Here is a 13,371-nt window from a genome sequence, read left to right as displayed (position 1 = left end):
AACGACTGGGCCGAGCAGCAGAAGTTGGTCAGACACCCAATGCCTAGGCCGAGCAACAAAGGCTAAGCAATGAAAGTTGGTCGGACGCTCAATGCTCACTCCAAAGTGGACCAAGCAATAGTGGCTGATTGGACGCCTAACATCCACTCCAAAATGGACCGAGCGAAGGAAGCAAGTCAAAACTAGCTAAGCAAGACCAAGTTTCATAGCTCGAGTAAACAACCAAAAGATTGACAACAAACAAAGTTGGAAGTGCAACATTCTACCAAATAAATACACTACAAACAACAAGCAAAGGTCGAAGGAGTGCAGTGCCCGACGAGAGTCAATATTATCGAAGTCGATACCAAGACTATAACGACTATGTGCTAGACAACTCTCAAGATAAGAGGTGCTAACATTGACAGTAGCTTGGTGGTAGAGAAACCGAATTAAGAAATGCAAACTCGCAACGCCAAAGCTGCTAGGGCCGACCAAGCAACTCGGTGTTGAAAAACAAAAATTATGCAAACAAGCTACTACGGCCAACTAACTAAGTGACGGACAATCCTTAAACTGAAGGTAAAACGACCGACTAATATATGAAGAAACGAGCTGAACAAATGGACGTGTTAATCATGTCCAAACAAGAAAATGGTGCATGATCCGCATGACCAAGCAATGTTAGCAAGCTATGCTTCGAGACCGAGCAGAGTGGAGGGGCAGGACTTGGTCGACCAAGCATTGAGACCAACACCAATTTATCTCTTACAAGTAGGACCGAGCAAAAAGATAGTGAATGTCTTTCAAATTAGAACAAAGCTGTGATAAAGCACACTTGGCCTGCTTTGAAGCGTCGCTGTGTTGCTCGGCCCAATCGACGAACACTGCAAAAATATATATATATATATATATACTATTCTGCATATATATTTTTTTCAAGTCAAGCAATGACGCTCAGCCGACTGAGAAAAAAAAAATGGAGATGAGAGCCCGCGAAGACATCAGCATAGGCCAAGATCTAACCCCTCCACTGGCTCCCCTCGCTTTCTCACTCCACTCCTCCTCCCTCCTCTCTCACTGCTCCGCCTGCTTCTCTCCTCTCTTTCCTCCTTCCCACCTTCCATTCCCTAACCCCTCCTCCTCCTCCTCCTCCTCCTCCTCCTCCTCCTCCTCCGTCCTCTACTACTCCCCACAATGCTCCGAGGCCAACGCCGATCTCCACCTCTCCAGCGCCGAGCACCACCTCCTCTGCTGCCACTTCCACGGCGGCAGCGACACCTCCGACCTCCACGCCGCCCCCCGCCTCATCCACCACTTCGAGCTCCTCAACCTCATTTCCCCCCAAAACTACCAGTTTGAGAGAATTGGCGGTTTGATGAGCAATTGCGATAAATTGATGTCTTCCCTGAACGAGGAAGAAGAAGAAGAAGAAGAAGAAGAAGAAGACGGCGACGTTTTGGCGAGGATTAGGGATGGCGCGAAGGCCATGGCGATGGCGAGAAGGATGCGAGACGGCTTGGCTTTAGAATGCTCGGGGTTAGGGGAGTGTGTATTGGAAGAGGTGGTGTTGTGTGTGGTGCTAACGAACGCCGTGGAGGTTCAGATTAGTGGAGGAGGTCCCGCCGTTGGGATTTCCGTGTACGACACGACATTTTCGTGAATCAATCACAGCTGCTCCCCCAATGCTTGTTACTGGTTTTCGCAGCAGCATGAGTGTTCCGGTGGCGAGTCACGGTCGCGCATTGTTCCTGCCAGCTGTGATGGAATTGAAGAAATGGGAAATGGTAACAAATGTGAATCAACAAAAGTGAGAGATAAGAAATATGGTCCCAGAATAATTGTTGGAAGTATCAAGCCCATTAACAAGGGTGAGGACATATCTGTTGCTTACACTGACTTGTTGCAACCTAAGGTGATGAGGCAGTTAGAGTTATGGTTGAAGTATCGCTTTTCTTGTTCCTGTCAGCGATGTAATGCATGGCCCCCAAGTTATGTGGATCATACTTTGCAGGAAATTTCTGCTGTCAATTGTAATTGTGCCAACTTGAGTTCTGATCACAGATATGAGGCCATGACAAGGTTGACTGACTATGTAGATGATGCCATAACTGAATATTTGACATTTGGTAATCCCAAATCTTGCTGTGAGAAGCTTGAGAACTTGCTTACTTATGGTCTCCTTGATGGGCAGTTTGAATCAAAAGAAGAAAAATCAAAGCAACAATTTTGGTTGCATCCGCTCCACCATCTCTCTTTGAGTGCCTACACCACACTGGCATCTGCCTATAAAACCCGTGCAAGTGATTTGTTGGCAGTGGATCCGAAAATGGACACACTCAACACATATACTCTTTGTATTCTCTCTTTTTCCTCTCCCTGAGTCCCTGACTTTACCATCGGAGGGGTTTCCGACCAAACCCCGGTCGGGCAGCCTCACCGTTTGTTACTCTGTGCAAATTTTCAATTCCCGGAGCACGGTGTTCATCCACGAAGTTCAACCCTTCTTCATAGTGCGGAAATCACCCCCGCACAATTACGAGGCTAGTGAAGACACATTTAGTTTGGGGGCACAACCGAGCTACAAAACATTGGGCAGACGCATACGTTAGACCGAACAATAATTTTTAATCCAGTTCATGGAGCTCAAATTAAGTTGTGATCACCCAAACTTCGAAGTTGGTGACAGAATTGGCTTCCGCTTCGCCAAACGTAAGCGCAAGCCAGGGGGCAAATGAAGTGGGTGAAAATTAATCAAGTCTTGGTGTTAGGCCCAATGCAATACTCACTCCAAGGTGGAGCTAGGTCAGACCTCGGCCTTATGGCCAACACTTGCTCCAAAGTAAGACAATCATAGGAGTTCGGCCCAATGTACGAGCGTCACTCCAAAGTGGGCCGAGCAACATGGTGGACCTTCTGGATAGACAGAACCACTCCGAAGTGGGTTGAGCAACATATTGGACCTTCTGGATGGACAGAACCACTCCGAAGTGGGTTGAGCAACATGTTGGACCTTCTAGTTGGACAACCGTTCTAGAGCAGACCAACTTAGAGAAGGCCAATTCACTGAAAATATTTCTTGGGTCCACTAGAGACAAACAACTCTGCTCCTCTCCCTCTGTATGAACATAACGTGGAGACATGGAGGTGCAGAAGGACAAGGAGCATATATGACAGACCTGCGTCTAAATGGCAGGCGGAGTGGTCGTCCTCTTCCAATGAGAGATGTCCGCTAATGAGACAAACAAAACAGACCTGCACCCGAGTGTCAGGCGGAGTGGTCGTCCTCCTCCAATAGGAGACGACCACGAATAAGACACGTTGGACAGATGGCGGAGAGAGAAGGACTTGAACGACAAACAACCTTCTCCTATAAAAGGTGAACACTATTCACTCTAAAGTGATCCGAAAATGGACACACTCAACACATATACTCTTTGTATTCTCTCTTTTTCCTCTCCCTGAGTCCCTGACTTTACCATCGGAGGGGTTTCCGACCAAACCCCGGTCGGGCAGCCTCACCGTTTGTTACTCTGTGCAAATCTTCAATTCCCGGAGCACGGTGTTCATCCACGAAGTTCAACCCTTCTTCATAGTGCGGAAATCACCCCCGCACAATAATATACTTAATATGTTTACTATTTAATTTTAAATTAATTTTTGTATATTTATTAAAGACTGTGCATAACACGGGTATCATACTAGTATTTAATTACATAAATGTAGTCTAAAAGCATTATTAATCACTAAAAAATTAATAACCTAATTTTTAGATCTTTTTTATATCAATAGAAAACTATTAAAAAAAACCAAGCATATGAAAATGAACAGTTTCCTAACAAAATAATCAATAAATAAAATAAAAACACAAAAAATTATAAAAATACTAGTATATATGAGTTTAGCTTAAATTTGGAGACTAGAAACTTAAAAAACATGACAAAACAAATTGCATCAAAAACCCAAACTATATATGTAATATTATAACTAAAACAAAAATTTCTTAAAATAGAAAATTTGTTGAAACGAAAATCTAAAGAAAGGAATTTGTCTAAAATTCATTGTTTATCGGGGAAATTACTCATAGGTCCCATGGGAAAGATGTGATCTCCATTTAATCCCATAACTTTTTCACTACACCCAAAAGTCTTTTTCTCTCTCTCTGCATTTTGCTTCCCTTCCTCTCTCGTTTTTTTTTCTACATTTTTCTGTCACCGTGTTTGTCATGGAAGAGGACCACCGGTGATCATATCTTTCTCCATTGATCGAGGTTCATTGATAACCACCAAGCATTGAAATCAACTCCGACGAAGAAGATGATATATTTTCCGACGAAGAAGATGAATGGATCTACTTAGATCTGATATAGATCTACTCAGATCTGAGTAGATCTACATAGATTTGGTTAGACATCCGTCTTTCCCCTTCGATCTCTTTTTTTTTTCTCTCTCTGCTATACACTTCTGTTTTTCTGTTCTAATGGAGAAAATTTTCGAATTCTAAATAAGCAGTTTTCGAGTTTTAGTTACAGGCGGTGAAAACTGTAAAATTTTGCAGTTTCAAATTTTTTTTTTGGTGCTGGAATGAATCATGGTTTAAAACTGTAAAATTTTGCAGTTTTATAACATTCTTTAGAACTGTAAAATTTTACAGTTTCATAACATGTTTTTTATTTTTTTTTTTTCCGGCAATATTCTAAACATTCCGGTGAGTCTCCGGCAACCGTTAAACGGAAGTCCGACGGTAGTAAGATGTAAACAGTGTCTATAAATTAAAAAAAAAAAAGGATTTTTTGGTAACAATTAAAAATGTGTTGGACTAATTGGTGCAAGTATTTTGTTTTGGGATTAGTTAAATTTTGAACTTGTTATATGGGACTTATCAGTAAGTTCCCCTTGTTTATCCTTACACGGTTACCAGTATTGTTAGTTGGGCCATTTCTAATCCAATTTGTACTTTCGAAGCTAACTTGCTGATGTTGGGCCAAATGTTTATTTACAATTTCACCATTTTTTATTCAAATGTTTCAAAAATAATATTATACGTACTAATTAATATATTAACTAGTATATTAATAGATGGTGTGACATAATTTTAAAAGTTTTAAATATTTATAATTTGTATAATAAGTAAGATCAGTAATAATGATATAACACTAGTTGGTACATAAATATTGTACGGGAAAGAAATAAACCTTCTCGTATAATCCTGTTGACCAAGTCTACTCTCCTCCGTACGTCGTCGCTTTATCACCTGAAAACACAAACGTGAGCTAGCCGGCGGGTGTGTGCCGGAAACCTCTCCGATGCCTAAGTTAGTAAACTTGACAAATAGACAAAAACTCTGTGTATTCAGAAAACAAAGTTATGTGTTACCTCTCCAAAGGTGATGTTTGTGAGCTTTTATAGGTTTCGTGTGACACAATCACAGTAGGACTTCTACTGCTCCATGCAGAGTCCTCCTAGGATTCATACTCCTAAAGATAATGCTTATCTTTTAACACCCTCTCACTGCTTAAATCAAGTGAGATGGTTTTTACCATGGCCGAACTCTAACATGACCGAAATAAGCATGGTTATACTAAGCCGCAGAGTAGGCCGAACTATTCTTAGTTCGGTTCTTCCTTTTTACTGTTCTTACGTCGGCTTTTCATGAACAACCCATGGCATAGTTAGACCGAGCTACCGAGTAGCAAGGTTCTGTCCGTCCTAACAATAATACGCCATGACCGGACCAAATCTGAGACCAGCCTGACTCCAAGTCACTTCCGGACCGGAGTAACATTACACTTATCTCGGGCCGGAGTAATTCTGTACCTCTCTCAGGCCGGAGTAACTTTTACGGCTTTTTTACTCAGCCCTTTGTATTGTGGGCCACAACGACATCTCCCAACTCGGCCTAATTTTTATAAAAATTACCCTCTCAAATATATACATTAATTAATACATTCGAATACGTCTAAACTATACTCGATCTATATCAACTTATAGGGCATCAATTAAATTAAACTGTTTGTCAACAACTCAGGCTTAATTTATTTGAATAACTCTTTTTTAATTATATATAATATGTCATGATTACATGAATTTGGTTTTACGTGAGATTGATGAATTGCCCTTCCATGGTAAGAAACGTTGTCAGTGGTTAATGTAAAAGATGCTGAGGGTTGATTTGGAAAGTGAGTTGGTTTTTTAATTTTTTGGTTTTTTAATTTTTTTTAATTATTTTAATTTAGGTTAAAAAATTTAATTTGGGAAGAGTTTTTTAATTTTTTGACTTTTTTAATTTTTTTTTGTGAGAAAAGATAATAATGATTGTGAGTTAAATGTAATATTTTATTTTTTGTGATTAAAATAATTTATTTTATCTTTTAAGATTAAAGTAATCAAAAAAAATCAACTGTAGCTCCTCTCAAAACGGTGCCTTGAAAAGAGTGAACTTATAACGATAACATGGTGTTCACGTGGGGGTGAGCTAAAATTCAACCAAAAGGGAATGGTAAAATCATTTCATTTTTAACATAGGGAGGCTCCTTTTTAGTTGAGGTTGGAGGGTGTTATTAAGTCTCCCTTGGTCTAGAACCCGTATGAATTATCTGAATTGTTTAATATATAACGTTTGTTGAGTATTTTGTTTCTGTAAAAAATCATATTGATCGGATATCGATAGTCATTTGATTAGATCATATTTATATAAATAATTTATTTTAAAAATTATACTTACCATTAATACAAATGTAATCTGATCAAATAACTATTGATATTTGATCAATATAATTTTTACAAAAATAAAATACTTCACGGATTTTATATATCAAACGATTTGAATTATCGTTACAAATTCTGTACTAAGCTCACAAAGATCCTGCAATACTTTCCAATCTAATTTGAACCGGAGGGAAGCTGTCGCTTTAACATATTAGGACAAAAGTTTCAAAATAAAGTCTCAATAATGCTTTTGTACCTTACTGAGAAAGTCTGAAAACAATAGGCCACACCCACATAAGCCCAACACAACAGGCACAAAAAGACACCAACCCATAATATAACTCTCTGTGCAACCACCATTCACTCCCAAGCCACTCACTCTCTCTCTCTCTCTCTCTCTCATGGCTTCATCAACAAGATCAAGCATTCTATCAGAGCAATGGTTCCTAATGGCAGCAATGTCAGTATTATGTGCATTCTTTGGGTACATAGTGTATGGTGCAGTAATGTCCACAGCAGCTGAGTTGTTGCCGCGTTTGCTAATGGTTTCACCATTGTTGCTGGTGATTGCAGTTCACTGGCTCTCCTCGTCCCGTGGCCTCGACATACAGATGCCGGGGTCTGAGCCTGATGCCATCCATCGAGCCGGTGGTTCACCTTGGGGTATTGCCTTTGTGCTGCTTTTCCTTTTCCTTCTCATCTGCTATCAACCTTCCTTGCATGGCCTTGTGTTTTAGTTTTCTTTCTAGTTTCTAAAAAAAAAAGTTATGCATATACGATTTTCTCATCTAATTTTCTTATCCCGTGGTAAGAAAATCTGGTCAGAAATCCATTGATGTATAACATCAGGTGTGTAGAATAGTGGAGATTAATTAGTTTCTACATATTTTGGTTGTAACTTTTATTTTGACTTATTCTATGTATAAAGTAGTAACCAAGAAACTATTTTTGATGTTTAAATTAGGCTTGTCTTTTTGAGTTTGTAATTGTTTTAAACGCAACCATGACAAAAGAATGCATTATTTTTCTTTAATGTTGTGTTTGAATATTTTGTTGAGTAAAAAGGAAAATATATATATATAAGTAAAAGAAAATGGAGTAGAATTTTTTATTTTTATAGTTGGGTAAAAAAAATGAGACTAAAATGACTGTATATTTGTCAAAATATCCATTTTTTTGCTTAGTTATTTATAAAAAAATATAAATAATTCTATTTTTTCCTTTTGCGCTCCACGAATCCAAGATCTAAGTGTTTGTAAATTAGATAAACTTGAATTAATGCTTTATTATTTTAAGACTAATGTTATGATAAAATGCCGCTTAAATCACATCATTAATGCCATGTTTGGATATTATATTTTTTAAGAAAAAAATTTGAAAGAATTGAATTTAGCTTCTTTATTTTTTTTTTCTTTTCTTTTCACAAAATTCATGATCAGCTGTTTTAGGAATTTTCAAACTATAAACTCTCCAAAATTGAAAACCAAGAACCTCTCTCAAGTAAGAACTAACTTTGAACCCCTTTCTCATACCACTCAAGTTTCAATATTGGACCTCTCTAAACCGTCAGTCATTTCAGTCCTACAACATCCCACTCTAGGTCCTTCCATATTCGCACACTTGGTATCTACAATTGTCTTGGACGCGTGTTTTTTTTGCCAAACTATAATACTAAAAACACATAAATAGAACACAAATATTTGAAAACCTGCAAGTTTAACACTGTATGGAGCTTGTAAACTCATGGTTGTTTGCACCTCATTCTGTGTTTCATATATGGGTGCATACATTGTTCCTATTCACCAAATGTGTCCTAGTCCTAATGCTGGAGTGATTTTGACCATAGACATACCAAAGAAAACAATACACGGAAATGCCAACATGCAACCCAATAATGCAAGTTGTTTGCTTTTGACCTTTCACTGCCTCTGCCTGTGAATAATATAATGGCCACCTTTGGAGAGGTGACTATTTTAATAGGTTATTTTAATTTTTGATTATTTTAATAAATTAAAATATTTGTGTTTAGAAAGAAAATTAAATTTTTTTATAATCGGATGTAATGTTTGTGAAAGAAAAATTAAAATAATTATGAATTTAATGTAATATTTTATCTTATTAATTATTTTAATTTATTTTATTTTATTTTTTTTTGAATTTTAGTCCAAAAACCCCAAACGTTGGCTTTCCAAACAAGATCAATATAACAAATAAATTGGACTGTGTCCGTACACAATGTGGTGGACACAATTATTGACACTGTAGTTTTCGTCCTTTTGTCACAATAATTGTCTCTCTGCGAAAACAGAAGAGCTATCTAGTGAACTTGGTCCACCTAGTATCAGGCCAGAAGAGCTATCTAGTGAACTTGGTACACCTAGGCCTAGTTTGTAAAGACTAAATAAGTGTATTTTTTGTGTAAAAAAAATAAAGAGGAGATGTTGATTGATGTGACTTAAAAAAGATAAAATAAGTGCACTTTTTTTTTGTAACCAAACTTGGCCCTAGTATCAGGCCCGGCCTGAGATTTTTGAGGTTGAAAGTTGGTTTTTTAATTTTTTAGTTTTTTTGATTATTTTAATTTAGGTTAAAAAGTTTGGTTTGGGAATGATTTTTTTGATTTTTTTTTTAGAGAAGGATGTAATGATTATGGGTTGGATGTGATATTTTATTTTTTGTGACTAAAATAGCTTATTTTGTCTTTTGTGGCTAAAATAGTCAAAACAGCCCCATTTAACTCTTGCCAAACGGAATGGTCTTTTGAGAAGTGAGTTATAATCTACTTTTCAGATTATAGCTCACTTCTCTCTCATAAAAAATTGATTATAATCAGTTTTTAATCAACTTTTAACGAAAAAATTGAATATAACCATCTGCTTAAAATAACTCTAAATTTCTGGGTCTTTCATATAATTAATTACTACATTTCTCGATCTTTCATTTTTTTTTTTATTGAATGAAAAAAAAAATTAAGGTAAAGGAAAAAAAATTTGTATTAAAATCACAAAAAATACTTAATGTTATATTACAATAACTAAGAAGTATTACTTGATATTCCCTCTTCTTGCATTTTTAGAAACAAATAAATCAATCATACTTGCATAATTTAATTTTTTTACAAAATCATTTTCAATAGATGATAATGTTAATCCATTCAATCTTTTTTGTGATATGATTGATCGAAGGTAATTTTTGATGATTTTTAATTTTTTAATGAGTCAATTTATTTTAAGTTAGTTTTGATTTTTATATTTTTTTTTTAAACTTAAAACATACTAATATATTACACTAAATTATAATAGGAGAAATATTTTTTTAAAATTTATTTTGAGGGATCCTAAGCCATGTCTTGTGGGCTATGGCCAAGGCCGGGACTGCCTAGTATCAAAGATATGTTTGGTTGAGTTCTAAGACTTGTTTTTTTTTTTTTTTAGTTGTTTTTTTTAAGTAGAAGTTAGTTTAATAAAAAAATGTTTTTTAAAAATTTTTAAAAAATATTTGGACAAATTGTACTGGTATTTTTTCTATTTTAACTCTTGTATCATGTTAGTTTTATAATTTCAATTGAAACAATTTTGAATCTGAATTTTTGACTATCTGAAATTGATTCAATTAATTGCGAGCATTTTTCTATTGTCATCTTTTTAGAAGTAAAATTATTAACTTAATTAATTCATGCTTATTTAATCTCAACTAATTCAATAAAAAAAATCTATCAAAATTTTTAAAATCGTTATCAATTGGATTACATTGATGTAAAATTTAAAAGTTAAAATTTAATTAATTGAAATTGTAAAGACTAAAATAAAAAAATAACAAAATTTAAGGACTATCAATTTAATTTACCCAGCTATTAATTTTTTTTAAAGAAAAAAACAAATTTTAAATAGTTGTGAGTATTCAGACTATGAGGTGTTTATTACAACTTAAATGACTTATTTATAGTTTATTAATTTGAGAGTCTTTATTAGACTATTTGATATAATTTTACTTACAACTTATTAGGTATAAATAATTTAAATAAGATTACAAATATATTTCTTGAGATTTGTTTAAAATACAGATTGTTCTTTGTGATTTGAAAAATTATAAATATCTCTTTATTAGAATTTTTTATTTAACAGAAGGAAAATGATTTGGAGCCCTAAAATCCCTCCCCCTAATCCCCCTAATTTCCTTTTCTGGAAACTGTTTTCTTTTTCTTTTCTTTTTTTCTTTTTTTTTTTTTTTTTTTTTACTTAAAAAGGCATTTCGGGGGATTCGGGGTCCCCCTTTTCGGGGGACGAATCACTGCCCTTAACAGAATTAGCTAAAAAATGGAATTCATAATTACTCTCTTATACAATAATAAAATTATTTAAATTATTAATTGAAACCTATTTTTAACATCATTAAAACTATTAATTCACTTGATAATTTATTAATAAAATGGACGATTTATTATGAAACTATCAATTTTAAAGGTGAAATATAATTTCTAAAATTACAGAGATAATTTATATTTTAATTAAATTTTAAAAATATATTTATAATTTATCTTTTAAATAAATTAAAAAAATAAAATTATTTAAAATCTAAGACCATCCACAGTGGAGTTGTTAAGGAAAGTGTTAGTGTCCGTTGTTAAGTTTTAGCTAGCAATGTTTGTTGTTTGGTGCTGCAGTGGATTTGTTAAAGCGTGTGTTAGTGATGTGTGTTAATATGTTTGTTATCTACAGCTAGCGTTTTAGCCAGCGAAAGAGGGTGTTTGTTGGATCTTACTAGTTGACTGGCCGGACGTCCGGCCGGTTGACCGATCAACGGCAAATTTTTTTTTTTTATTACTTGGGATTTTTTTTTTGGACTTGAAATTTAATTTTGAACTTGAAATTTTTTATTAAACTAAATTATTTATTTATTTTATTTATTATATACACATATATATATATATTTAACACACCCCTTAACACATCCATTGTACCACATTCACTCTCTAAAATTAACAAATTTTTAACACATCTTAACAAATATTTTTGGGCCCCACTTTTATTACTTTTTGTCATATAACACACCTTAATACACTTTTTTGTGGATGCCCCAAGAGAAGTGTACTTTTAACTTTTGGCAAATTACACAAATTGTCCCCATAGTTTGGGACTTGTGTCACTTTGGTCCCTGACTTTTCAATTGTGACACATTTGACCATGAATTTTGAATCTTGTTCCAAATAAGGACAATTGAATATATAATTAAATTTTACAAGGGTAAAATTGTCAATTTGATAAAATATAAACTAATTTGAAAAAAATAAATGTTAAACAAATATTTTTGAATTTTAAAAAAAAATTTCTACCTACTAAAAATAAAATTATGAAAAATTGATAAATCTTTTAGACATTTTTTTTTACCAAATTAATTTTTATTATGTGTTTGGATGATAATCGTGTAAAATTAATTTTAAAAAATTAATCTTGTAATTTTTATTAATTTTACATAATTTTATCATTAGTAGATAAAAATAATTTTTTAAAAATTAAAAATATTTTTTTGACATTTATTTTTATCAAATTATTTTATATTTTATCAAATTAATAATTTTATCTTTAAAAAATTTAATAATATTTTTAATTATTTTTATTTAAAATAAAATTTAAAATTCAAAATCAAATATGTCATGATTAAAAAATTAAGAATTAAAGTGACGTAAAACTCAATTATTTAGTGTAAATATCCCTTTAACTTTTTCGAGCGCACCGAATATAGTGCCTATGAACCCGGACACGATTAAAGCACATCACAGTGTACGGTGAAAAGATACTCCATATCTTTTGTGCGGTAATTGATGACATCATACATTACTACAATTGATTTTCAATTAATGCCCCCCAACGCTAAAGATCATAGATTTTTTCAATAGATTCGATTTTATTTTATTTTTTCTAAAATTGAAAACCGATGGTAAAAAGTAATCTTTTTGAATTTTAATCAAGTTTTTGGTTTTTTTAAATAAATAATTTGAAAATTTGGTAAAAAATTACTTTTGATTTTTTTAATTAATATTTATTTATGATGTCAAATCACAATAAAATGATCAAACTATTCTTATTAATTTAAAATATTTACAACTTCACTTATGTAGTATATTTTGACTCATGAGGGGTAGAATTATAATTTCACCAGTAACTTAAAACCAACTTCCAAATGAAAAAAATACAAAAAAATCAACTTTTAATTTTTGTTACACACCAAAAAAAGTTGCTAAAAGCTAACTTCTCAAAATAGCCCAAAGTGTTTGTTTGGGATGTGTTCTATTAGTATATTTTTTAAATTTTTATTAAAAAAGTAGAGAAAAATATATATGTTTAAAATAATTTTTTAACATTTTATGAAATGATGTATAATAAAAGAGCAATGCTAGAGAGCTCTAAATCTAGAGCTCTAATTTGAGCTCTAGTGATGTGTCCAAGTAAAAAAAAACAAAGCAAGGCACAAACATCACATCAGAGTGGGTCTCACATTCCCATTAGAGCTATTAGAGCTCCTATATTAGAGCTCTAAAGCATTTTTGATAATAAAATTAAAATAACCCTTCTATTATTTTAATTTTTTGACTTTTGAGTAGTTGGCTTTCCCCACAAGCTACCTTTAAATAGTATAAAATTTTTAACTTATTTTAATAATTTTTGGGCAAATTACATAAATAGTC

The 13,371-nt window shown here is 33.5% G+C and overlaps 1 protein-coding gene across 1 annotated transcript; it reads left to right on the top strand.

Annotated features, from left to right (window-relative positions):
• The first annotated feature begins 923 nt into the window (after positions 1–923).
• LOC114317020 (protein SET DOMAIN GROUP 41) lies at positions 924–2,415 on the top strand. Its single transcript, XM_082899813.1, is given in 1 exon segment — positions 924–2,415. A coding segment is annotated over 1 exon segment (1,404 nt). The 5' UTR covers positions 924–958; the 3' UTR covers positions 2,363–2,415.
• Positions 2,416–13,371: the final 10,956 nt, after the last annotated feature.

The sequence above is a fragment of the Camellia sinensis genome, chromosome 12 (assembly GCF_055761805.1).
Source record: "Camellia sinensis isolate YWXY chromosome 12, ASM5576180v1, whole genome shotgun sequence".
Taxonomy (NCBI): domain Eukaryota; kingdom Viridiplantae; phylum Streptophyta; class Magnoliopsida; order Ericales; family Theaceae; genus Camellia; species Camellia sinensis.
Note: the sequence above shows the minus strand (reverse complement) of the source record. Positions and strands in the feature narration are given on the sequence as shown.